Raw genomic sequence first — 26717 nt, forward strand, 5'->3', positions numbered from 1 at the left:
CTCGTCCAAACATGGGCAGACCTGCAACTCAAACTACACCACCACCTCCTCCTCCTCCTCCGCAGTTCGATGCGGTGATGTTTCTGACAGCTGTAACCGCAACTGTGACTGCAACTATGGCCCAAATAAATTTCGGTGATGTAAGTCGAGCTGGAATAGGCACCAACTATAGGCATGGTGGACAGGGAAACAAACTTTTTCGCTTTCTCTCTCCGCTCTTTCTCTCTCTTCCCCTGTTCCTTCCTTCGGTGTTTGCAATCTGGTTTTTGATTCATCGTTGCTGCTGTTCGATTGATTCTTCTTCTTCGAATTGCAATTTCTCTTCTGAATTCTCTGAATTCATTGTGTTATGGATGCTTCTTCCAAAGTGGATTGTAATAAGGAAGTGAAAGTAAAGCCACCGGATAATTCTGCAGCTATGAGATATGTTAGAACTGAGGTTGATGTGAACGAGTTGGTTCCACCTGGAGTAATCGATAAGTCCTCTGCTATGATTTAAAAAGCTCGTCGTAAGCCTAGTGCTACGGGAGCTGTAGCTTCTGGAATTGGGAAAGCAGAATGGAAATTGGAGGGGAAAGCTTTCAGAGTGAAAAATCGAGTTCGGAAAGTTATGGAAGGGATGTCTCCTATGGAAGCTGTTGAATATTATGATGAAGGCGATGTTGAAGATGAAGCTGATGAAGAATCGGAAACTGTAATTGCTTGGGAATCTGATGCTAGTGGTTCAGTTATGGGAAACGACACTACGAGGAAGGGTTTGGAGGGCGGTGATATCGTAAAATCAAAGGATGCTGAAATTCAAGTTGTATCGATACCATCAGTTAATACAACTAATCTTCTTAAAAATTGGGGAGGTTCTAAGGTGAATGAGGAATTGATGAGTCCGAATTTGGAATTAAAAATGGCTACCAATCATATGATTAGGGCTAATCCCAACATTTCTGTGTATGAAGATGCTAATACTGGTAACCCTGAGATTGATGATTTTGATGCTGAGAAATCTAGGGTTATTGGTCTTGATAAGAATGAAAAGTAGGAACTAATCAAAGGTAATAAGATCAATGATGAATTTATTCCAGGTATAGGGTTTCAGTTCCTCAATGATATCAGAAAAGAAACAATTGAGAAGTTAGGGACTGAGAATAATCTGAATCAAAATATCGAGGTTGACTTATCGTATTTGTCTAAACAAGTTAATTGGGAGGAGGATGGAAAGGCTATTTTTGGACCTGATGAGGAAGATAATGAAAATGAATCTAGTGAAGATGATTCCAATGAGGATGAGGTAATTGTGATGGAAGAAAGGGTTAATACTATGATGAAAAGCGAGGTGAATACTAAGGTGAATTCTGGTACTGTTATCAACAGTATTAACTTACTCCCTTCCTTATTGGGTAATGCTAATAATATGAACAAGAAGGTTGGGGATGATCAGGAGAAATTGATAAATTCTTATGCTTGTGTTCTGAAAGGAAACATGCATAAAGGTAAAATTGATATAAAGTTTATCCCAGGTGAAAAGGGTATGGATGATGGGCCTATTATCATTCCAATTGAGAATTTGAAGAATGCTAGTATTCCATATACTAACACTTTATATGGATACATGATTAACAAAAAACTAGCATTTCCAGTAGTTCAAAAAGAGGTCAAGAGGTTGTGGAGAAATTTGGGGGTTTGAAGAGGTCTTTATGAATAGCAAAGGTTTTTTCTTTTTCAAATTCAGTGATGAGCAAGGGATGTTATCTGTTTTGGAGGGCAACCCATGGTTGATGTTCAACAATATGCCTTTATTTTTACAGAGATGGAGACCAGGATTGACTTTAACTAAGAATAGTCATAATAAGATTCCTGTTTGGGTCAAAATATATGATTTACCTCTGGAGGTTTGGAGTGGGGACAATTTGTGTATTATTGCAAGTAATTTGGGAATTCCTCTTGCTTTTGACTCTTTTACTGAAGAGATGTGTTTGGAACATAAAGGAAGAAATGCCTATGCCAAAATTCTAATTGAAATGTCAGCTGAAAAAGAATGGAAGAGGAAAATTGATATTTTTACTTGGGACTTTGTGTCTAACTCTGGTGTGGTTCAAAACTTTGATGTGGAATATGCTTGGATGCCTTCGAGATGCAGCCATTATAAGGTGTATGGACATATGGATAAGGTTTGTATGGCTAGCATGACTGCTGATAATTCAATTCGGAATGGGGACAGTGGAAATAGTAAGGAGGTTAAAGGAAAAGCTATAATCAATGATGAAGGGTATACTGAAGTTGTACATAAGAAAAATAGAAATTTTAAAGATGGAGAAGGCACAAGTAATTCATTGAAAAATTCAACCAATATGGTTAATCAAAAAAGCAATGGGAAGAATAATTTTTCAAATTTGGGAAATAATTTCAGGGGACAAATGGGAATAGAGGTGGAAATGGTCGAGGGCAAAATGGGAATTGGAATAATAAAGGAGTGGGGCATTGGAATTTGGAGAAGAACAAAAGATATGAGAAGTTTGTTTATGCGCAGTATAATAATGATCAGAGGAATAAAGGAAATAATAAGCAAGGGGAAATAAAGAAGAGTGTTAGTGAAAAAGGTAAGGTTGGGAATAATTCAGGGAAATTAAATTTTTAAAAAGATGACAGCAGCAATAAGAATAGCTTTGAAGTCTTGGGTTTGATTGATGAGGAATTTATAGTTGGAATGGAGGAGGATGCTAAAGGGGATAAAATTGGTGCTCAATTAAGTGAAAAGAATATTACTCATTCTGCTAATGATGATAGCAATCTGAGTTATGATTTGATTCGGTCTATGGGCATTGGAAGAGATGATTTAGAGATGTTTAATGTTGAAAAGAAGATGGATTGCAAGAGGAAGGATGATAGCAACAGTAAAAGTGATTCTTTTCAGGCATTTGAGGTGGTAAATGCCAAAAATTCAATTGTTATCCAATGATGTCGATTGGTGTTTGGAATGTTAGGGGGTTAAATAAAGCTATTAAGCAAAAGGAGGTTATTGATGTTATAAGGGATAATAACCTGGGAATGTGTGTTGTGGTTGAATCCCATGTCAAGGTTTTAAATTTGAAGAATGTTTGTAGTAAAACCTTTGGTAATTATTGGGTCTCTAATAATAGGTACTGTGAAGTTGGTACCAGAATAATTGTAGGTTGGGATCCTAAAGTTTTTTGAAGTTTTGGTTATTGCCTAATCTAGACAAGTTATTCATTGCTATATTAGAGTATGTGGATCTAATTATAGCATGTATATCTCCTTTATATATGCTGCTTCTTGATATATTGAGAGAAGGGTATTATGGGAAGATTTAAAAAAGCATAGCTTAGTTGTGAAGAAGGAAGCTTGGTGTATTCTTGGTGACTTTAATGTTGCCATGAAGAATTCTGATTACTCTGAAGGTTGTTCCAAAATTTCTAAAGAAGTTGATGAATTTATTGAGTGCATTAACTTTATAGAAGTTGAGGATCTGAATAGTACTAGATTTCACTTCACTTGGAATAAGTCTCCTTCTGGGAATAAAGGGTTGCTAAAGAAACTGGACAGGGTGATGGTGAATTTGAAATTCTTATCTGATCAACCCCTTGCTCATGTTGTGTTTAAACCATATCGAACCTCTGATCATTGCCCTGCTATTTTAAACATTCCTAACTATAAAATGAGATGGAAACCTTCTTTTAGGTTTGCTAATTTCATTACAGAAAAGGAAGAGTTTTTACCCCTGTTTAAAGATATATGGCTCTCTAAAATTGATGGTTTTTTTATGTTCAAGGTATTTCAAAAGCTGAAGTTATTAAAAAAGCACTGTAGGGACATGTGTAATAAATACAGAGGTTTAGGGAAGAAAATTAAGGAGTTAAGGAAGGAATTAGGGAATAAACAAATGGAAATTGATCTGAACCCTCTTAATGAGAATTATAGGAAGCATGCTAATATTATTTATGAATATAATGTTGCTTGTAATGATGAAGAAAAGTTGCTTTCGCAAAGGGCCAAGATCAAGTGGTTAATGGAAGGGGATAATAATACCAAGTTTTTTCACAGCTGTTTGAAAAGTAGAAATAACAGGAATCGAATTTTGATGATCCTTGATGAGGATGGAAGATGGATAAGGGGAAATGCTATGAAGGAGAAATTTGTTAATCATTTTAACAATTTCTTGGGTTGTGAAGATATTACCGATTTATCTCTTCTTAATGATGATTTCTTTAAGAAAAAATTAGACAGAAGAGTGGCTTTAAGTATGTTTCGGATGGTCACAGATGAAAAAGTTAAGGCTGCTATGTTTGATATTGATGACAATCATGCCCCTGGTCCTGATGGATTCTCTTCTAAGTTTTTAAGAATGCTTGGAACATTATGGGGCCTGAGATTTGTAAAGCTGTTAGAGAGTTCTTTTGGATTGGGAAACTGTTGAAGGGTATAAATGCCACGAGAATTGTTTTAGTCCCTAAAGTGGAATGCCCAAGGAAAGTCACTGATTTTCATCCTATTGCTTGCTGCAATACTTTGTGTATCCGTAAGATAATTGTTAATCGAATCAGGAATAGCTTGGGTGATATTGTTAGTCATAACCAATCTGCTTTTATCCCAGGAAGATCAATTTTAGACAATATATTGCTTGATCAAGAGCTGATGGTGGGGTATAAAAGTAAAAGTGGTGCGCCTAAGTGTACTTTAAAAGTAGATATTCAAAAGGATTATGACACTATGGATTGGAAATTCTTAAATAGAATTCTTTTGGGGTTTGGTTTTCACCCTATTATGGTCAATTGGATAATGTCTTGCACTTCATCTCCTTGGTTTATGTTGAACTTTAATGGAGATCATGGATTTTTTGAACACAAAAGAGGACTTAGGCAGGGAGATCCTCTTTATCCCTACCTGTTTACTGTGGTTATGGAAGTTTTCAATTTAATTTTTTTGAAGAAAATTGAAGAAAGTCAGAATTTCAAATACCACTGTAAGTGTGAATCTCTAAAAATTACTCATTTTGTTTTGCTGACGATTTGTTAGTTTTTTCTTATAGAAATGGGAATTATGCTAGAGTGATTAAATGTGCTCTTGAAGAATTCAAATCTATGTTTGGGCTAAAAGCTAGTATGGAAAAAAGTCAAATATTTTTTAGTTGTGTCAATCCTAATATGAGAAGGATTATTTTGGGTATTTTACCTTTTGACATTGGTAAAATTCCTTTTAAATACCTTGGAATTCCTATGTGTATTAATAGGTTGTTTAAAAGTGATTGTAAAGTGCTTGTTGATAAGATAAAGGTGAAAGTGCTTAACTGGAAAAATAAGATGCTATCCTTTGCTGGGAGATTAGAACTTATCAATTCAGTCTTGACTCCACTTCATGTGTACTGGGCTTCTATTTTCAAAATTCCTATTGCTACTATTAAAGAGATAGAGAAGATCTGTAGAAGTTTTTTGTGGGCTAATGGTGAATTAGTTAGAGGTAAAGCCAAAGTCAAATGGAGTGATGTTTGTAAACCAAAGATCAATGGGGGACTTGGAATTAAAAATTTAAGGATCTGGAATGATGCTTTGTTAGCTAAACATGTATGGAATGTGGTCAATAATAAGAATTCGCTTTGGGTTCAATGGGTGAAAGAGAATTATATTGGTGACAGGAATTTTTGGGATATTTGGCAAAAATGAAGCATGAATTGGACTTGGAAAAGGTTTTTGGAGGAAAGGAAAATAATTAGACCCCATGTTGTGTCCTGTATTGGAAATGGAAGGAACACTTCTCTTTGGCATGACTGGTGGCACCCAATTGGTATTTTAAGTACTATTATACCTAGAAGGGATTGGGCTAGAGAAGGTTTTAATGACAAATCCTTAGTCAGTGATGTTATGATTAATGATTCTTATAATTGGCCATTTGATTGGGTTAATAAATTTCATGGATTGATGGATGCTCCTATGTTCTGCAATATGGCTAATCAGTTGGATGTTGTGATATGGAGAGATAAAAAAGGAATGACAAGACAATTTTCCAGTAAACAGGTTTGGAAAGATATAAATAATTTTGGTGATAAAATTTATTGGTTTGACATTGTGTGGTATGGTAATTGTATTCCTCGGAACTCCTTCCTGTTGTGGCTTGCTATCCTAAATAAGTTGAAGACCCAAGACAGAGTCAATTGTTGGGAGAAATCGGGTAACCTTCTTTGACCTTTTTGTTTTATGATTCCGGATTCCCATGACCATCTTTTTTTCAAATGTGAATTTTCTTGCTTTATTTGGAATCATTTTTGTAAAAAGATGGATCTTAATGTTTCTTGTGATGATTGGAATGATTTAATTCAAAAGTTGGGTGGTATCCTTAAAGGAAAATCTGTTGAGAATCTAATTGCTAAATGGGTTTTAGCTAGTTGTGTTGTTCATATATGGAAGGAAAGAAGTGCCAGACTTTTTAGTAGATTGAGGAATTCGCAATTTGGTCTGATTACCTATATTGAGAATGAGATACAGTTAAAGATATTGGGTCTGAGGAAAAAGGCTGTGGGTTTCAGTGACAAGGTGTGTAAGGCTTGGGGTACTCATGAAATGCATAACCTGTAATCATGGATTTCTTTTTGTGGTGTTTTAGATGGTTGAAGGTCAAATTTGGTAATTGGGTATGGATTAATTCTTTGGCCAGTGCTACTGTTCTTTTCTGTTTCAGTTGGAGGGGGTAGTTTTGGAATAAATGTTTCACTAAAGGAATTGATGATTTAAGTTACTGGTTTGAGAGCTTGCTCTTAAACCATGTAACTGGTACCTTTGGGATTTCCTATTTGGATATGATCTTTCTTGAGATTATTCAAATGGTGAATCCTGGACATGTGATTGATGTCATGTCTAGTATGCAACTTGAATTGAAAGTTTGGTGGATCAGTGCAGTTTTGTTCTGTGTTTTGTTCATTTTTTGCAGGAATTCTTTTAAGTGGAATATTCCTATGCATAATGGGTTGAGGCTGAACAAACGGAAAGTGAAGAATAGTAGGATATTATTATTGGTTGTTGTGCAGATGTGTATCATGATGAGCTGCTGGATTGATCTGCTGAACTGTAGCAGGAGTCTTCGGATTATGTCTTTAAGACACTTGCCATGGAATTTGATGAGAATTATTTGGTTTATTTGTAAATTTCAACTTGGATTTTTGAAAGTTGTGGATTTATGGGTGTATTTCATTAGACTTATTTCTTGGACTGTGGGTTTATTGGGGTAAAAGGATTTTAGTTATGGTGTTTAGAAAATGGTTAGGATGTTGGTTATGGATAGGTTGGATGTATGTAGCTAGTTCTGGATAATTTCTTGTATTTGTATTCTTTTATTCTTTTTAATAAAGTTTGCTGAGCTTTGGCTTAAAAAAAAAAAAAAAAAAAAAAAAAAAAAACTATTGGCATGGTGAAATCCACCCGCAAACACAGGGGTGTACCTATAAGGATTTCATGAGCTACAAACCAACATTCTTCAATGGGACCGGAGGGATCATTGCACTGTCCCAATGGATCGAAAGAACTGAAGCCGTTTTTGAGATGTGTTCATGCCCCGAGGAAAGCAAGATAAAGTTCGCTGCTTGCACCTTCACTGAAAGGGCCCTGACGTGGTGGAATGGCCATGTCAAATCACTCTCCTTGGTAACAGCCAACGCCATGGCCTGGGACACACTGAAGGACCTTCTGACAAGGGAGTACTGCCCTAAAGGTGAAATCCAGAAACTTGAGGAGGAACTCTGGAACCTCAAGATGAAGGGGACCGACATAGTGACATATATGGCTAGGTTCTGTGACCTGGTAACCATAGGAATAGTTAGGAGACTCTCTCTCTCTCTCTCTCTCTCTATCCTTCTCCCTCTTTTACTTTAGAATGTGACACACTATTTCCCACTACGATGCTTCATTACACCAATGTCGTGTAACTAGAGTCTCCGGGAAGGAGAGCGAACATCATGTGTATAGATCTATACGGGACTGACACTCCCACACCCAGACTACTAGCTACAGTCCGCGCCGGTAAGGCCCACGGGCGACATAATGCCATTACCTCTACGCGTGACCTGGAGGGTCATCGGATATTCTATCGTCGATCAGCATGGTTACATACGAGTTCACATTCACCCTTTGTTTTAGACTTTATTAGCTGTATCGTTCACTCGATGCTATCTGGAGTCTGTATTTTCTTGTTTTAGACTTTGCTAGCTGTATTGTTCATTCGATATTGTCTAAAGTCTGTGCTTCCTTTTGTTAGACTGAGCCACACGTATCATTCATTCGATACTCTCCTGGAGTCTATGATTTCTTTTGCTTTAGTCAGCAGTATTACTGCTGAGGTATATGGTATTTTTCCCCTAGTATTTTTACTTGTGATTTCTCATAATTTCTTTAAAGTCAATACTGTATTTTGGTAATGATAGTATTTTGGGGAAAATTACTCCTTAAAACATAAATCTGTCGGGTCTTGTGTCACACCCCGCTAAAGCGGAAACGCAAGGTATGACAGCGATAATGGTTTCAATGAAAAAGATAAAGATACATCACCATAGCAGTATTTAAAAGTTTACAACCCATAGCTTCAAAAGAAACAAAATACAAGTTTTTCAAAATAACATTATTCAAAATATAGCTTCATAATAGCTTCAACACGATGCAGCATGCTCTATGATGATGAATCTTTACATCCACTTACTAATTACTTCCTGAAAAAGCATGTAAAATGAGCGTCAACTATGAAAATAGTTGGTGAGTATCACAAGTTTATAAAAATCGAGTGTACAATAAGGCTTTTCGTAAATCCAAGTACATTGCTTCAATGATAAACAAGTTGATTGCTATTAATGAATACAAGTTTATTGCTATAACGAGAAACGAGTTTGTATGTGTATGAGCAAACAATGAGTCTCAACCAAACCTATGACTGAAGCCCTATCGAGATCTATGCTTATCGTTCCATAGATGAATATGGTATCATGCACTCCAGCGATTCGGGCGAGTGAGGAGTTGTCAATTCCTAATAGCGCTATCCATAACGACCATTGGCTCAAAGAGTTAATGGTTAGAGATAAGGGAAGGGCCTTAGTACGATAAGTTCTCATGTTCCGTGTTGCATAGACATACATAAAGAAACATAGCAATACAATAGCAATCATGTTTGATACAATTCAATTTAAATACAACATGCAAACAGTAGTTTTTCTGGACATGTTTTTCCACCCCAAAACATAAAAACCGAAAATAAGGGAGTGCGTGAATACTCACGATGTTTTGTGTAGACACAAGCGGTACTTCGGGATGCACCAACGTCTTACTACCGGGATCATACGACATCAAACACACGCACTAGTGAGTTTCCATGTCGATATCTAATGCTAATATACTAAACTCTACATATAGGGAAATGCCAATTTATGTTTTAGTATTGGATTTTATATCAATTAGTTACATTTTTTCTGAAGTAATGAAATTCTATATATCGGGCGATTAATTACAACCTTGGAATATAAACTTTCCAAATTTTTAAGTCCTTATTACAACATAAATTCACGAAAATAGCATTCGAGGGATAAAAATTCTCAAACTTTTTATTTAACTGTTATTACACAATACTAAGCTGGGAAAATTATAAAAATGGATTTCCAAGCTGTTTAATTATATTTTATTATTTTTGAGCATTTATTTCAATAAAAATTGAAATAAATAGAAAACAGTTTCCAAAATTACCCAAACTTTTTATTTAATTGTTATTATACATAAATAGGCTGGGAAAAATATAAAAGATATTTTTCAGTGGGTATTTCTATTTTTCCTTGCTTTATTCCTTTAAATAGTCATTAATTAAAGAAATAATATTAAACAGTTAAAATAAATCACCATAAATTTTTGTAACATCATTTACAGTACAAATATCCTGGGAAAAATATCAAAAGTGGTTTTCATAATGTATAAACTGGTTTTGGGTATTTATGTATATTTAAGTGTATTTTAGTGCAATTAACTTTAGAAAATAAGAGAAAAATAGTTTACAGTAGAGAAAAATATTCAAAAATTTTATGTAACTTCCTACTCTATAATATTATATCCTGGTAAATTTTCATGAATTTTGGATAATCAGAACTATTTCTCCCATTTTTAGACCATTATAATTACCAAAAATTGGGAAAAATAGTAAAACATGATGGAAACTCTTGAAATTATTTTCTGGAGTCACCCATCAGAGGTAAGGTATGCGAAAATTGTTAGATACAATTTTCACATCCTATAAAGTGGTTTTGTAATTTATCATGTCCTAAATAAAAGAAAATTAGAAATCATATGAAACAGTAACAAAAATTGCTGAAATTTGGTGAGGGGTCATTATTCCCCATAAGGATCATCCATGAATTTATTTAGGATTTATTGACCTCTGGAAGTATTTTATATGATTTATACCCTTGGTTTTAGCAATAATTCTAATAAATCAAAGAAATAACAAAAGCTCTTGAAATTTTCCAGATTATCTCATGCATGCAAGGGCTTTCAAAAGGAAAAATGTAAAAAAATGTATTCAGAAGAGAAATGAGGGTAATGATTTCAAACAATTTAAGAAAAGTTGCATGCAATAATGCATGAAGTGTAAATGTGGCTGAAGTTCATGAATTTGTGTAGCCCATTCAGTGAGGTTTTAAGCCACGAAATTTCAACCATAATTCACTAGATATGTTAAGTTTCTAAGGTATTTTTCCTCAGATTTATGGTTGGGTTTAAGGCCATTGTTTAAGCAAGATAAAAATAGTGATCACAGAAAAAGAGCTGTATGCGCAACCTTTTTATAAAATCTGCTAAAAATCGGATATTTAATATTTTACAGTGAGACCAGTTGGGTTTGAAAGTTAACTCGTGGAACTAACCAATACAAAAAGAATATCATGATTTGGTTAGTAAATGACTGAGTTATGACTGTTCAAAGTCGAACAAAGTAATCTGGCAGATTGCATGTTTGCTTGTGTGCATTATTAGGGTATTTCAACAAGAACATCATGCATGTCTTTGGTAAGGCCCGATTTCTAACACATGCATGGAATGAATGAGCATCCAAGATGTACTAGAAATGGTTTAAATGCTTTTGTTCATGCATGAACACAAAAGAAATGGAGAAGAACATGAAATATTAGGTTTTGATGTCACATGATCATATGTGCATCTTTTCCACTCCTTGCATGGGTTTGATCCCGGATTTTCACCATCTCTAACACATGCATTGTGTTATGGTGAGAATCTACAAACCACAAGGGGAGAATAAAGATTTCTAGCCATGGAAAGGCATAGAATCCGAAAAGTAGAGAAGACTAAGAAGAAAAAGAGGTTTAACCATGAAACTATGGAAGAAGATGTTGTTGTTTACCTTGGTTTTGACCTTGAGAGAAGTAAGAACACTTCAAGGGCTTCACAATCTCGAAATTTTGCAGAGAAATGAGAGGATTTTCGTGAGTTTAGAGAGAGGGAAGAAGAGAGTGAAGTGTGTGAAGAGAGTGAAGTGAGAGAGTGAAGAGGGAAGAGGTGGAGTAAGGGTTTAAGCTTAATGATTGTGTTTTGGGGAAGTGAGAGGGCATGGGGAGAGGTGATGGCCGGTTTTTGCATGCATTTTGGCCTCCTCTCTCCTAAATTTTAAACTTTATAAACTTCCCTCCTATATTTTATATAAAAACATTCATTTTTATAAAATGTTTATTAAGCAATTTGATTTATTTAAAAATCTTGTTTTCAACAAATAATTTATGATTAATACTTGAAATTTATATTTCTAGTTCATTGGTATAATCCATAATTTGATTAATAAAATTTGATATTAGGAAGTTTATAGCCAAATTTTATAAAGTTTTTAAGCTTTATAATTTATAACTTTGGATTTTTGGCTCTTTAGGGTTTTTGGAATATTGTTTGATATTCAACAACATGTTGAAGTATAATTAGAATGTTTTAATTTGTTTTTAGAGTTTTATACCATATTTCAATTATAACAAAGCTTGAAGCTTTATTCTAATTATAGTATTGGCATTTCCAATTGTAGCTAAGCAACTTACTAGAATTGTAAGTATCAAGTATATTAGTCCTAGACCTTAGTTGGATCCTAGTTTATGCAAGATTTTTGACCTAATTTATACTACTAGGTCATGGCATGTTGTGCATGAATGGTTATTATAAAGATGCATGAGTCCAAGAATGACCTGAATTGGCAGTTGTCACAGTATCCCCCACTTAAAAAGAATTTCGTCCCGAAATTCATTCTATGTCATCGCTTGTCATCGCAAGGGAATAGTTGTGGATACTTTTCCTTTATGTAGTCCTCGCGCTCCCAGGTGTACTCTGGCCCGCGTTTTGAGTTCCATCGAACTTTCACAATCGGGATCTTACTCCGCTTAAGTTGTTTTACCTCCCTGTCAAGGATTTCTATCGGTTCCTCAACGAAGCTCAGCTTATCATTGATCTTAATTTCCTCCAGGGGTACTATCAATGTTTCGTCGGCTAGACATTTCTTAAGGTTGGAGACGTGGAATGTGTCGTGAATGGCGCTTAACTCTTGGGGCAATTGGAGTTTATACGCTACTGGACCAATCCTTTCAAGGATTTCAAAGGGTCCAACATATCTCGGGCTTAGTTTTCCTTTCTTACCAAAACGCACAAGCCCTTTCCAAGGCGACACTTTTAAAAGTACCTTGTCTCCTACTTGGAATTCTAATGGTTTTCGATGATTATCTGCATAACTTTTCTGACGATCTCTAGCAGCTTTAAGCTTATCCTTGATGATAGCAATCTTGTCGGATGTTTCCTGGATAAGTTCGACTCTAGTCAACTGTCTGTCTCCGATTTCTGTCCAGCATAAGGGCGAACGACACTTGCGTCCATACAATGCTTCATATGGAGCACATTGGATACTCGTGTGGTAACTGTTATTGTAGGAAAACTCAATTAGGGGTAAATGAGTATCCCAATTTCCTTTGAACTCAATGACACACGCTCGTAGCATGTCTTCCAATGTTTGTATTGTTCTCTCTGTTTGCCCATCTGTCTGAGGGTGGTAAGCTGTGCTCAAATCTATCTTGGTTCCTAGTGCCCTCTGTAACATCCACCAAAATCGAGATGTAAAACGACTATCTCTATCAGAAATGATAGATAAGGGTACACCATGCAAAGAAACAATTTTGTCGATGTAGATTTAGGCCAATTTTTGCATCTTGAAATCTTCTCGAATGGGGAGAAAGTGTGCAGATTTCGTCAGTCGATCCACTATGACCCAAATTGAGTCATGACCTTTAGCAGTTCTAGGAAGTTTGGTAACAAAGTCCATAGATATTTGCTCCCATTTCCATTGGGGAATTTCAGGTTGTTGCAACAACCCGGATGGTTTCTGATGTTCAGCTTTGACTATTGAGCATGTCAAACACTTCCCAACGTACAAGGCAATATCCTTTTTCATTCCAGGCCACCAATAGTACTCTTTAAGATCCTTGTACATCTTATCTGCTCCAGGGTGGATGGAGTATTTAGATCGATGAGACTCCTCTAGTACCATGTCTCTCAGGTTGTTAACCCTTGGAATCCAGACCCTGTCTTTAAAATAACGAACTCCATCAAGTTTGGTTTCAAATCTTTCTTCCAAACCATGTAAAGTTTCGCTTGGAAGATTTTCCTTGCATAACGCTTTCTCCTGGGCATTAATGATTTGAGATTTCAAGCTTGTCTGAATTACTATTCCCAAAGCTCTCACATGGGAAGGTTTCACTCTTTCTTTCCTACTAAGAGCGTCGGCTACTACGTTAGCCTTCCCTGGGTGATATCGTATCTCACAATCATAATCACTAAACAACTCTACCCATCTTCTCTGCCGCATGTTTAACATTTTCTGATCCAGGATATGCTGAAGGCTTTTGTGATCGGTATAAATGGTGCACTTGGTTCCGTACAAATAATGCCTCCATATCTTAAGGGAGAAAACTATTGCTCCTAGTTCTAGATCATGGGTGGTATAATTCTTCTCGTGCGGTTTGAGTTGTCTGGAAGCATATGCAATGACCTTATCTCTTTGCATTAGCACACATCCTGATCCTTGATGAGACGCATCACAATACACCACAAAGTTCTCTAATCCTTCTGGTAAAGCCAGAATTGGTGCATTGCACAGCTTGTTTTTCAGGATTTGAAACGCCTCTTCGTGTTTCTCTTCCCAGAGAAATTTTCTATCCTTTTGGGTCAAAGATGTTAATGGTTGAGCAATCCTAGAGAAATTCTCAATGAAGCGTCTGTAGTACCCAGCTAATCCTAGGAATTATCGTATTTCTGTCGGGGTTTTGGGGGCCTCCCATTTCTTGATTGCCTCTATCTTAGCTGGATCTACATGGATTCCTCTTTCACCGGTCACATGACCAAGAAAATGTACTTCCCGAATCCAAAATTCACACTTAGTGAACTTGGCATACAATTTCTGTTCCTTCAACAGCTCCAACACTAGCTTTAGATGTCTATTGTGATCTTCTTTGGTCCGCGAGTAAACAAGTATGTCATCGATAAATACAATTACAAACCTGTCTAGGTATGGTCTACAGACCCTATTCATCAAATCCATGAATACAGCGGGTGCGTTCGTTAGTCCAAAAGGCATGACTAAGTACTCATAATGTCCATAACGGGTTCTAAATGTTGTTTTGTGAATGTCCTCTTCGTGAATTCTTAGCTGATGATACCCTGACCGAAGGTCGATTTTTGAGAAGTAGGAAGCGCCCTGCAACTGATCGAACAAGTCATCTATTCTAGGGAGGGGATATCGATTCTTGATTGTCAACTTGTTCAATTCTCTGTAATCAATGCACATTCGGAACGAACCATCTTTCTTTTTGACGAATAACACTGGGGCTCCCCAAGGTGAAGAACTTGGTCGAATAAACCCTTTGTCTAGAAGTTCTTGAAGTTGTCCGGATAGTTCTTGCATCTCAGATGGTGCAAGGCGATATGGTGCTTTTGCTACCGGTGCCGCTCCGGGAATTAAGTCTATCCAAAATTCGACCTGTCTATAAGGGGGTAGACCGGGCAATTCCTCTGGAAATACTTCGGGATAGTTTTGAACCACTGGAATCTCCTTGAGTTGCTTAGCTTTAGGTTCTCTTTCTAGCACGTGGGCCATGAATGCAATACAATTCTTCTTTAGGTACTTGTGAACCTTCACGCTTGATACTATGTTTAAACTTCTTCCTGGCTTCTCACCGTGTATGATAAGGGTTTCTCCATTAGGGAGAGGCACTCTGATGACTTTCTCATAACAACCAATGTCCGCTCTATTTTTGGATAACCAATCCATCCCTACTATCACATCAAAACTACCTAGCTCTATAGGAATTAGGTCAATGCTAAAGAGTTTATCAGCTAAATTCAAAGTACAACCAGGAATTATATCACTAGCCCTAATTTCATACCTATCAACAAGTTCAATAGTATAAGCATTCCTCATCTTTACCGATTTCAAGCCAATTAACGGTCTAAATGCTAAAGAAACAAAACTCCTATCTGCTCCCGCATCGAATATTACTGATGCAAAATGGTTGTTCAGGAGGAACGTACCTGTTATCACTTCAGGGTTCTGACGAGCTTCTTCTGCACCAATCACAAAGGCTACACCTCTTAGCTGTCCAACTTGATTTCCTTGAAAGTTTTGCCTGGCTTGGCCTTGTCCATTGTTACCAGGTCCATTGTTCAGTTTAGGACATGCTCTACGGAGATGATCAGTACTCCCGCACTCGTAACATGTCCTTTTTCCCTCCTTATTCACCTTACAATACTTCAAGTAATGGCCTGTTTGCTTACAGTTTTGGCACACCGGGCAAGCTCCCTTGTGATCGAAGTTACACTTATTGCACTTCGGAAGCGGCCCTGAGTACTGCTTTCGCTCCTGCACTTCTTGTCCTTGAGTTTTCACTGGTTCTTGCTCCTGGGCTCTTACCATAAAGTTTCTTGAGACTTTCTGCTTCCTCCCTGACTTGCCTCCATACTTTTTCTCTCCCTGATCTGCTGGCTTCCTCTTGCTACTAGAGCTTTCCTTTGCCGATGCTCCCATCCTTATCACATCATTGGTTAGTCGATTTGCTAGGCTTACTGCACTTTGAATGGTAGTTGGGTTTGCTGAGGTAACCATTCCCCGAATCTCTGGTGCCAGACCCCAGATGTAACGATCAATCCGTTTCTCCTCAGGAGTAACTGTGTGAGGTACTAGTTTTGCTAGTTCATGAAATCGGACTGTGTACTTCTCTATTTGTGTTCCAACCATAGAATGGTTCCAGAATTCATATTCAAGTTTCTGAAGTTCATCCTTGGGACAATACTCCTCTATCAGCAGCTTCTTTAGGTCTTCCCAAGTTAGCAGATATGCTGCTGTACGGCCTTGGGTTTGCACTAGAGTATTCCACCAGGTTAATGCCCTATCTTGGAATACGCAAGATGCATACTCAAATTTGTTGCGCTCGAGGCATTTGCTAATATGAAGGACCGACTCCATGCTGTCAATCCATTTCAGTAACCCGACCGCACCTTCCTTTCCATGGAACTCCTTAGGTCTAATTAACCTTTTAATCAACTTTAAATTCCAAAACTTGAGGGCAAGTTTTGAAACATTTCAAAACATTAGGGTTTTAACTATTTAAATTTCAAAACAACAAAACTTTTGGGGTTCAAATTTAAACTATAAAACCTAAAGGGATAAATTGAAACTATTTCACAAGATAATTCAAATCTAAATTACAAATAATCAAACTTTATCTAATAAAACAAGTGATTATCTAAATTTTGAAAATTATCTTCTATTTTGGTAAGGATAATCACATAATAATGAAAAAATTCGGATTTTATCACAAAAACAAGTTTATGGTAATTATCCAAAACCAAAACAGGAAGAAAATCGCGAATCTGAGCTGTCAGACCCTTTGACTCGTCGAGTCTGGACCTGGACTCGTCGAGTACAGCTGACTCGGCGAGTTCACCAAGTGACTCGGCGAGTCAAACATTCAGAAACTCAAAAAATCGATTTTCAGTGCTTATTTCGATCAAATATGCATCAATACAATTGAAACCAATCTAGGCTCTGATACCACTGTTGGGTTTTAGTCATAAGACATCCTATGTGCTCATACAAACCCTAATGCTTGGATCTAGGTTTCTCTATTGTACATGCTTTGAATCCAAGACTATAAACCCTAATTCTAGCATACATATAATCATATTAACATGAGAATAAGTTTACAGTGTTACCTTGATTGTTATGTAGCAATAACAATCCCAAATCTCCTTGTATTGACTTTGGAATGCTTAGAGTCACAAGTGTCACTCCTCTAATGGTTCACAAACACCATAAGCAAGAGGATGAAGAGGAGAGAGGTTGGAGGCTCCCAAAAACGTGTGTAAACCCTTACAAGAAGCTTAGCCACGTTTTTGAGCCTTAAGGGATCTTTATATAGTTGGGCTATTAGGGTTATCTAACAAGGAAACCCTAATTTGGATGCTTAAGCCCTAAGCAACCCATAGACTCCTTTTATTAAGCCCATGGACGATTTCCTTATGGGTTTCCCATTAGAATTCGTCCATCCCTTAATATAAGGCAATCCATGGCCCAAATCATAATTATCTTATAATTACAATTCCAGTCCCTTAAGTTTAATTAATCTCTTTTAGTCACAAAACTAATTACCAATTAATTATTGACTAATATTAATTAAACAATATGATTTCTCCTTTAATATATTATTTCCATAATATATTAATAAATCATATTTAATCCTTACTCTCCATAATTCATCCTATCAAGTTGCTTTGGTGAAGGCAACCCAAAAGGACCATGCACCATCGGGTCAAGTACATACCAAAATAGTTATGGACTTAGACACTAATCCAACACTTGCATGGGTTTGATCCCGGATTTTCACCATCTCTAACACATGCATTGTGTTATGGTGAGAATCTACAAACCACAAGGGGAGAATAAAGATTTCTAGCCATGGAAAGGCATAGAATCCGAAAAGTAGAGAAGACTAAGAAGAAAAAGAGGTTTAACCATGAAACTATGGAAGAAGATGTTGTTGTTTACCTTGGTTTTGACCTTGAGAGAAGTAAGAACACTTCAAGGGCTTCACAATCTCGAAATTTTGCAGAGAAATGAGAGGATTTTCGTGAGTTTAGAGAGAGGGAAGAAGAGAGTGAAGTGTGTGAAGAGAGTGAAGTGAGAGAGTGAAGAGGGAAGAGGTGGAGTAAGGGTTTAAGCTTAATGATTGTGTTTTGGGGAAGAGAGAGGGCATGGGGAGAGGTGATGGCCGGTTTTTGCATGCATTTTGGCCTCCTCTCTCCTAAATTTTAAACTTTATAAACTTCCCTCCTATATTTTATATAAAAACATTCATTTTTATAAAATGTTTATTAAGCAATTTGATTTATTTAAAAATCTTGTTTTCAACAAATAATTTATGATTAATACTTGAAATTTATAATTCTAGTTCATTGGTATAATCCATAATTTGATTAATAAAATTTGATATTAGGAAGTTTATAGCCAAATTTTATAAAGTTTTTAAGCTTTATAATTTATAACTTTGGATTTTTGGCTCTTTAGGGTTTTTGGAATATTGTTTGATATTCAACAACATGTTGAAGTATAATTAGAATGTTTTAATTTATTTTTAGATTTTTATACCCTATTTCAATTATAACAAAGCTTGAAACTTTATTCTAATTATAGTATTGGCATTTCTTATTGTAGCTAAGCAACTTACTAGAATTGTAAGTATCAAGTATATTAGTCCTAGACCTTAGTTGGATCCTAGTTTATGCAAGATTTTTGACCTAATTTATACTACTAGGTCATGGCATGTTGTGCATGAATGGTTATTATAAAGATGCATGAGTCCAAGAATGACCTGAATTGGCAGTTGTCACATCTTGGTAGAAGATTGCTTTTATTTAGAAAATATAGGATTTTCTGTAAAGAACGCTAATATACTGTAGATTCTAGATTACCGTTTTTCATAAAGTTGTTTTGAATAAAAATGAGTATTTATAAAAATGACACTAAATACTCGCTTTCAAAATAAATTGTATTCCCAGGTCATCGATAGACAGGTACATCCCGGGAGCTTTTGTGAAGACAACTTAGTACCGAGCTGCATCTATATTATTCCTTGTATTACTTTGATTTTGCTATGAAGTGTAACCTATGTAAAATTATTACTATTAACGCAATGGTTGTTGTACTTTGATTACTACTAAGAGAAGTCTTGTATGCGCTCCGTCTTCTTAAAAACTGCTTTCTGTACCTGTCTATTGCCGACCTGAGAATACAAGTTATTTTGAAAACGAGTATCAACATAAAGCTGGTGAGTTCAAAAGAACTTAGTGTCATTGCTTGTATAAAAATGTTTACAATCGTATAACATGAAAGTTGTTATTAAGTTTGAAAATAGTGTGAATCTCTAGGAAATCCTATATTTTCTAATAAAAGTAGTCTTCTGCCAAGGCTTTGTTACTTGTAAGTTTGATCCTTTGAGTGTGTAAAAGTTTTCCCAATTAGACTCATAATTATAAAAATATAATTTGGACTTCTTTTGAACGAAGTAAATGGGAAAATAATATATTATTCTAGCAGTGTTACTGCCGACTGGATGGTAATTACCACAGACTCTAGGTAGCGATATGTATTTAATACACCTCAGGGAGTCTACTTTACCTTTAATTCGTAATGTGTTAGATTAGGGTTCCGAATGTGAATATGTATGTAACCATGCGGATAGGCATTTAAATGTATCATGACCCTCCAGGTCATATGTAGTGTGGTAGCATGTTATCATCCTTGGGCCTAGTCGGCTCGGACTGTAGCTAGCAGTCGGGAAGTATGAGTATCCGCCCGGTATAGATCTATACACGTAGAGCCCCCTCTCCCTACAGGAGACTAAGGTTACACGGTGAAGGCACATCAAAGTGTCGTATGGAGAAATAGTGTATCACATTCTGTTTTAGTATGTTCTATGGTATTAGTGTATAGTGTGCTTCTAGGTACAATGTATTTAATGTTCTTTTTGTATAGTTTATAGTATTCTTCTTTTGTAGTACTTAACATATAAAGACTCATAATAGTACTAACCTTGGTAAGTATCATAGTAATGATAGTGGGGAGTGGTAAACCTTAACTATACCTATTATAGTTAACTGGTATGTCGCAGTCATTCTTGGATACTCAAAAGTATTAAACTGAGTGAAGGTACTCATATCCAACACAAATACATACAATATATAACTAAGAATTCAACGACAATCGGACAAATAACAATATACCCAAAGACCCCAATCAAACAAGAACAGGTAATAAGGCGAGCTATGAGTCCTAAGTCCTTTAAGTCTTACTAATATAAATATATTGGTGTGGATATATTTTAGAAACATAAGAAGTTTTAAAAGAGTTTGAAAATAGTTTTTATAACAAATTAACATGAAAATGAGTTTGAAAACATTGGAATCAGTTTTGATGGCAAACCGGTTAAAAGTACACATATCCCTTATGATTGTAAGCTACAAATCACATGTGATTGTGTCACACCCCGAAAACCGAAAGGCGGAAACATTTCCGGGGTTGACTCCATGTTGAGTATCAAATCCAATGCACATAGTAAGTAAAGTAAAACAACCATTACATTACATATAGAAAAGTTTACATTTGTTTCAAGAGCAAAGTTATACATGTGATACATAGTATATATGAACAAAATGAGACGAGTCTTCTACGCACTCCGTCTTTGCCAAAAGAGATCGTCGGGTACCTGTCTAATGTGGACCTGAGAATACAAGCGGTTTGAAAATCAGCATAAAGCTGGTGAGTTCATAAGCGGTTAGTTTTCTGAAAATGTACGAGTTCCTTTAGTTTTCTGAAAAAGTAGTTATCCAAGAAAATCCTATATTTTCTTAAAAGTAATGTAAAAGATGTACACTGAAAATATGATTGTTCGTGTGAATTGTAAAATTTAGTTATCTAAATTGTTACACTTTTATGGTTACGTACTACTGTTACCCAGGAAAATCCTATATTTTCCTACATGTATGTGTGTGTGAACTGCTACCGATTCTGATTACGTTCGATGTTATCCCCAGGAAAACCCCATATTTTCCGTAATGTGTGTGTGTGTGAATTGTTACCGATTCTGATTATGTTCAATGTTATCCCCAGGAAAACCCCATATTTTCCTGAATGTGTGTGTGTGTGTGAATTGTTACCGATTCTGATTACGTTCAATGTTATCCCCAGGAAAACACCATATTTTCCTGAATGTGTGTGTGTGTGTGAATTGTTACCGATTCTGATTACGTTCAATGTTATCCCCAGGAAAACCCCATATTTTCCTGAATGTGTGTGTGTGTGAATTGTTACCGATTCTGATTATGTTCAATGTTATCCCCAGGAAAACCCCATATTTTCCTGAATGTGTGTGTGTTCATAATCTTGATTGCGAGTTCCATAACCATACTTCATACTAGATATGATTCGGGTCGGGGCCAGTATCCTTTTTATGACTTTCGTCACCCTTGAACCTTTCGGTTCGGCTGTAGCTAGCAGCCATGTGCGGGATAGTCAATCCCGTATAGATCTATACACTCAAGTCACGCTCCCTATCTAAGAGATTCTGGTTACGGGTGCGGTCCTCCACTCGCGTATCTCTGTGGAGTGTTCACCGAGGACATGTCTCTAATCTTTAAGATTACTCTTTACTTCTCGTGCCTGGGGGAAGTAGTATCTATGACTGACTAAGTTCTAATGGTGCCTATCCTTTACACTCGAGCCTAGGTGTTTTATTACGGACATTACAATTGTTTTATGTTTTCTAATGGTGCCTGTCCTTTACACTCGAGCCTAGGGTGTTTTATTAAAGACATTACAATGTTTTATGTTTTTCTAATGGTGTCTATCCTTTACACTCGAGCCTAGGGTGTTTTATTACAGACATTACAAATGTTTTATGATTTCTATCAATATAAGTGTGAACAATCATTTGTGAAACATAAACAGTAAATAATAAGAATTGAAATCGTTTAAACAAACAATTCTGCAAGTTAAAACAGTTTGTTAATAGGTTTCCAATTCTTAAAAGTGTGCAAATTATGAAACCATTTAAATGAAATAATGAATTTAAGTATAATATATTCTTGTACTTTTGCTTATATTCCCCCCCCCCCCTGAAAACATTTAAAAACCATTGAAAAAGGGTAGGGGTATGAACTCACTAGTCGAGGAAATGCGACTGTTTCAGATGCTAAACGTTGGCTCGGGGCTTGTTAACGCGCGAGGTCCCCAAACTATTTTTAGATGATTCTAGGATTTATTCCAAGGCTATTGGTGGAGTTATATGGCTTTTAAACATGTTTAAATTAGTTTACTCCCCATGTATGAGGATTTTACGGCCCAAGCATGTTCCTTGGCCGTAAACTCTTATTTGCTCCTCAAAATTCATGTTTAGGGTGTTCTAAGTCCGGATTTTTAAGCCATAAGGTCGTATCTAAGTCCCAATGTTGGTTTGGAGGGGTTAAATTGCTCAAAAACCCATTTATTAAGTGTTTACGACCCAAGCATGTTCCTTGGCCGTAAACACATGTTCTAGGTCCAAAATCACATTTTAAACACAGATTTGAAGGCCTAAGAGGTTGAATAACAAGTTAGGGAAGTTACCTCTATGATTTGGAGCCTTAATTCTATGTTTTTAGACCTTAATTCTTGGTTGAGGAGAGAGGTTAGAGAGAGAGTTGTGAGATGAAGCAAAAGCTTCAAATGGAAGCTTGGATCACTTTAAATAGTGTTCAAGTTCGGGACACGGTGGAATTCTACCCGATACTGGCGTTAGACGGGGCTTTTAGTCGCACCCTATCAAGTTGCCGTAACTCGATATTTTTGATTCTAGAAATGTTCCGATCACTAATATGAGGTGTTAGAATGAGTTCTAAAGGTATTAGGATACTCATTAAGTCATAAAATAAAATACACATTAATGACTTAATTAAATGACGGAATCAGAAACGAAATTGGAAACGGTGATTGGATTATTGAAATGAGTTACGAAAAGGGTTACCAACAGTGATACGAATTTCGGGTTGTTACATTATCCCCCTCTTAGAGGGAATTTCGTCCTAAAATTCAAAGATTTGAACATAGATTGCGAAGTGAAAAGAGATATGAGGATGAATCTACTGCTTCGGGTCTTCATGCTCCTAAGTGGAATCGGGTCTCCGCTTGACATTCCAGCGAACCCTCATTGTCGGGATGCAGCTTTGTTTCGTACAGTCAACCTATCAATCCATGATTCCAATTGATTCATCCATGAGGGTTCGGACTTCCGTTGGTTTCGATCTCATCAAAGTGATTACTAGGGTTTCGTCAGGTCAGTACTCCTTACGAACAAAGATGTGGAATACGAGATAGTTGCTGCTGAGTTCTGAAGATAGCTCGGAGAGGGCTACGGAATCGATTTCTAAGGAGGATCTCGAAGGGTCTAATGTTCCACGAGTAAGTTTTCCGCACTTCCCAAGGCGTACTATGTCTTTCCAGAGTAAGACTTCCAACAAGTGGGTACATTTTCACGTGGCAGAGTAACGAAGGGTCCGATGGTCCTAAAGGAAACTTCTACGTGAGTTTGCGATCATAGCCGGCGGGACCCAAGAATTGACAGGTTTCCATGGGTATCCCCGGTGCCAACTAATTCTTTATCGCTTTTAGTTTTTGGAAAGATCCACAAGTATGACTGCTTTGCTTATCTACTTTACCGGAAAGTGGTTTGACCGAAGGGCACCACTACTATCTGGTAGTGATCATATCAAGCCCTGGTTGCTACCTTGGATACATCGTCCTCACTGAGGTTTTGGTTACGAGGTAATTGTAGGGATTAGGTCGATGCGAGACTTGGCTACGCGTTCGGAAAGAATTCTCAAGAATTCTTTGGAAAAGGCATCGGGGGAAAGAGTTGCAGACTTCTCGTTTCTTGATGATCACATGGACGAGGAATACATGGGAAAACTTTTTAAGCTTTGATGTACGAAGATCAGGAGAGCCAGGTCGGAGGAAAGTTAAGACGAATGGCTTTCTCGAAACCAGGAATAACAGCACAAATGAGGCTCGGTCATTACATGCTAAAGATGACATCAAAGCATTTCATGAAAAGTTTGCCATTAGATCGAACGGAAAAGAATAATTGTCTGGATTGAGGATACAATCTATGAATATGACGTTAACGTTCTCTTTCTCACTTGTTAATCATTTTGACGGTACACGTTTTCGATTACTAACGAACGACAGGATTTAAAAAGATGTTTGAATGGGTGGTTAGAAATTTTCTTTCGGCAATAAAATCGAAAAGAATCACAGGCATAAGATTTATCGAAGGGAAATATACCTGTGGCAACGGTGGGATCGGTGGTTGTCTCCTCTTGTCATATCGCTAGAACTCTTCCGGTGTTGCCAGATGTTACTGCCTTGGGGCAGTTTCACTTGTAATGTCCAACTTCTCCACAACCATAGCAGGCCCGACCAATGCCCGCTCCCAAAGTTTGACTTATTGATTGAGTTGGTGTCTTATAGTTTTTCGTCATGTGACCCTTTATGCCACAACTGTTGCAAAATACCTCTATACATGGACTGGAAGGGAGGTGATGATAGTTGCACTTGTCACAACTAGGAAGGGTTCCATCATACCTACTGGCAGGTTTTCGAGTTGAGGATCCAACAACAGAAACAGTTGCAGGGGAAGTGGCAGCGTGAACTGCCACTGTTTGCTGCCTCTTCGAAGACTCCTGCGATGTCCGACTTTTATCCTTCTTCCCAATTTTTCTTTTCTCACCACTCCTCTCTGTCGGCTCAGGAGTGGTAGCTGCCTCCTCAAGGTCTTCACTATGATCGATTAGGATTTGTGCTAAGCATTTGGCGCTGTTGTATGTATCTGGCCTCGCAGCTATGACGTTTCCTTTCGTTGGCTGGGTCAGCCCCCAGATGAATCTCTCTATCTTCTTACTCTCCGGGGTAACCATTCCCGGGCAGAGTAATGCCAAGTCATCGAACTTGGAAGTGTAAGCGGCGATATTAGAACCCTTCATCTTCAAGTTCCAGAGTTCGTGTTCTAACTTCTGCATTTAGCCCCGAGGGCAGTATTCAGCCAGCAGAAGTTCCTTCATGGCTTCCCAACCCATGGCGTTGGCTATAGGTAAGGTTAGGGATTTGACTCGGCCGTTCCACCAAGTCAGGGCTTTGTCGATAAAGGTGCAGGCGGCAAACTTCACCTTGTCAGATTCTAAGCAGGCGCAAATTTCAAAGATGGATTCGATCTTCTCGAACCATCGGGTGAGGGAAATGACACCTCCAGTGCCATCAAAGGACGTGGGTTTCGCGTTCATGAAATCTTTATAGGAACCCTCTTTTCGGTGTCCCTGACTGCTTTCTTGGTTTTGGGTTTGGGTACCACCTCCCGAACCACCGGAACCGCCAGAGTTCCGTTGAGACATGGCAGCTGCCACTGCGGCTGTAACAACTGCCTGGAATACTACAGGGTCTATTTGGGGAGGAGGTGGTGGCGGAGGGTTGTTGGTCTTGGAGTTGGGTCTCTTTCTTGGAGGCATCTTGATCTAATAAGATCAAGAAAGAGAGGATGATAAGTCCTCTGAATTGAATCAAGAGATATGACAGATATATGTTGAATAAGCGATAAAGTAGGAAAGAGTTATCTAAGCAGGAAAATTTATCGCTAAGGGAATGGTCAATGAACAATACATGAACGAGGATTTCTACAAAGGATTGGCTCGAGAAATACTCCCATAGTATTTCATGATTCGCTACGACACTGGCTTGATGTTTGTGGTATTAGGGTAAGTTTTAGGCATGCCGCATACCACAGTCCCAAGCACATGTTGGCCGTGTCTCGAATGAATATAGTTGGCCAGGCTATATTGATCCTAGACACGACTACATAACTGCCCAGGTTTAACCGCAGCGTACGACACCCATTTACTTATGTTTTGTTCTACTTGTAGTTACGGATCTCAATGGTTCGGTATACTTATATACTTTTGAAAATAATTATATTTTGAACGATACTTTTAGTTCAAAGCACTTAGGTCCCTTAAAGTTTATAGTTTTATACCATGTAAGGTTTGGTATACTTTATTCACTATAAACAAGGGCTCTGATACCAATCTGTCACACCCCGAAAACCGAAGGCGGAAACATTTCCGGGGTTGACTCCACGTTGAGTATCAAATCCAATGCACATAGTAAGTAAAGTTAAACAACCATTACATTACATATAGAAAAGTTTACATTTGTTACAAGAGCAAAGTTATACATGTGATACATAGTATATATGAACAAAATGAGACGAGTCTTGTACACACTCCGTCTTTGCCAAAAGAGATTGTCGGGTACCTGTCTAATGCGGACCTGAGAATACAAGCGGTTTGAAAATCAGCATAAAGCTGGTGAGTTCATAAGCGATTAGTTTCTGAAAATGTACGAGTTCCTTTAGTTTCCTGAAAAAGTAGTTATCCAAGAAAATCCCATATTTTCTTAAAAGTAATGTAAAAGATGTACACTGAAAACATGATTGTTCTTGTGAATTGTAAAATTTAGTTATCTAAATTGTTACACTTTTATGGTTACGTACTACTGTTACCCTGGGAAATCCTATATTTTCC

At 37.2% G+C, this 26717-nt stretch overlaps 1 protein-coding gene across 1 annotated transcript; it reads left to right on the forward strand.

Annotated features, from left to right (window-relative positions):
- Positions 1-3388: 3388 nt before the first annotated feature.
- LOC145011505 (uncharacterized) lies at positions 3389-5672 on the forward strand. The gene is made up of 3 exons (XM_078970237.1): positions 3389-4395; positions 4557-4655; positions 5042-5672. The coding sequence occupies exons 1-3, from the start codon at positions 3389-3391 to the stop codon at positions 5670-5672; spliced, it is 1737 nt and encodes a 578-aa protein (XP_078826363.1).
- Positions 5673-26717: the final 21045 nt, after the last annotated feature.

Source organism: Lactuca saligna, chromosome 1 (genome assembly GCF_052625555.1).
Source record: "Lactuca saligna cultivar CGN05327 chromosome 1, ASM5262555v1, whole genome shotgun sequence".
In the NCBI taxonomy this organism is placed as follows: domain Eukaryota; kingdom Viridiplantae; phylum Streptophyta; class Magnoliopsida; order Asterales; family Asteraceae; genus Lactuca; species Lactuca saligna.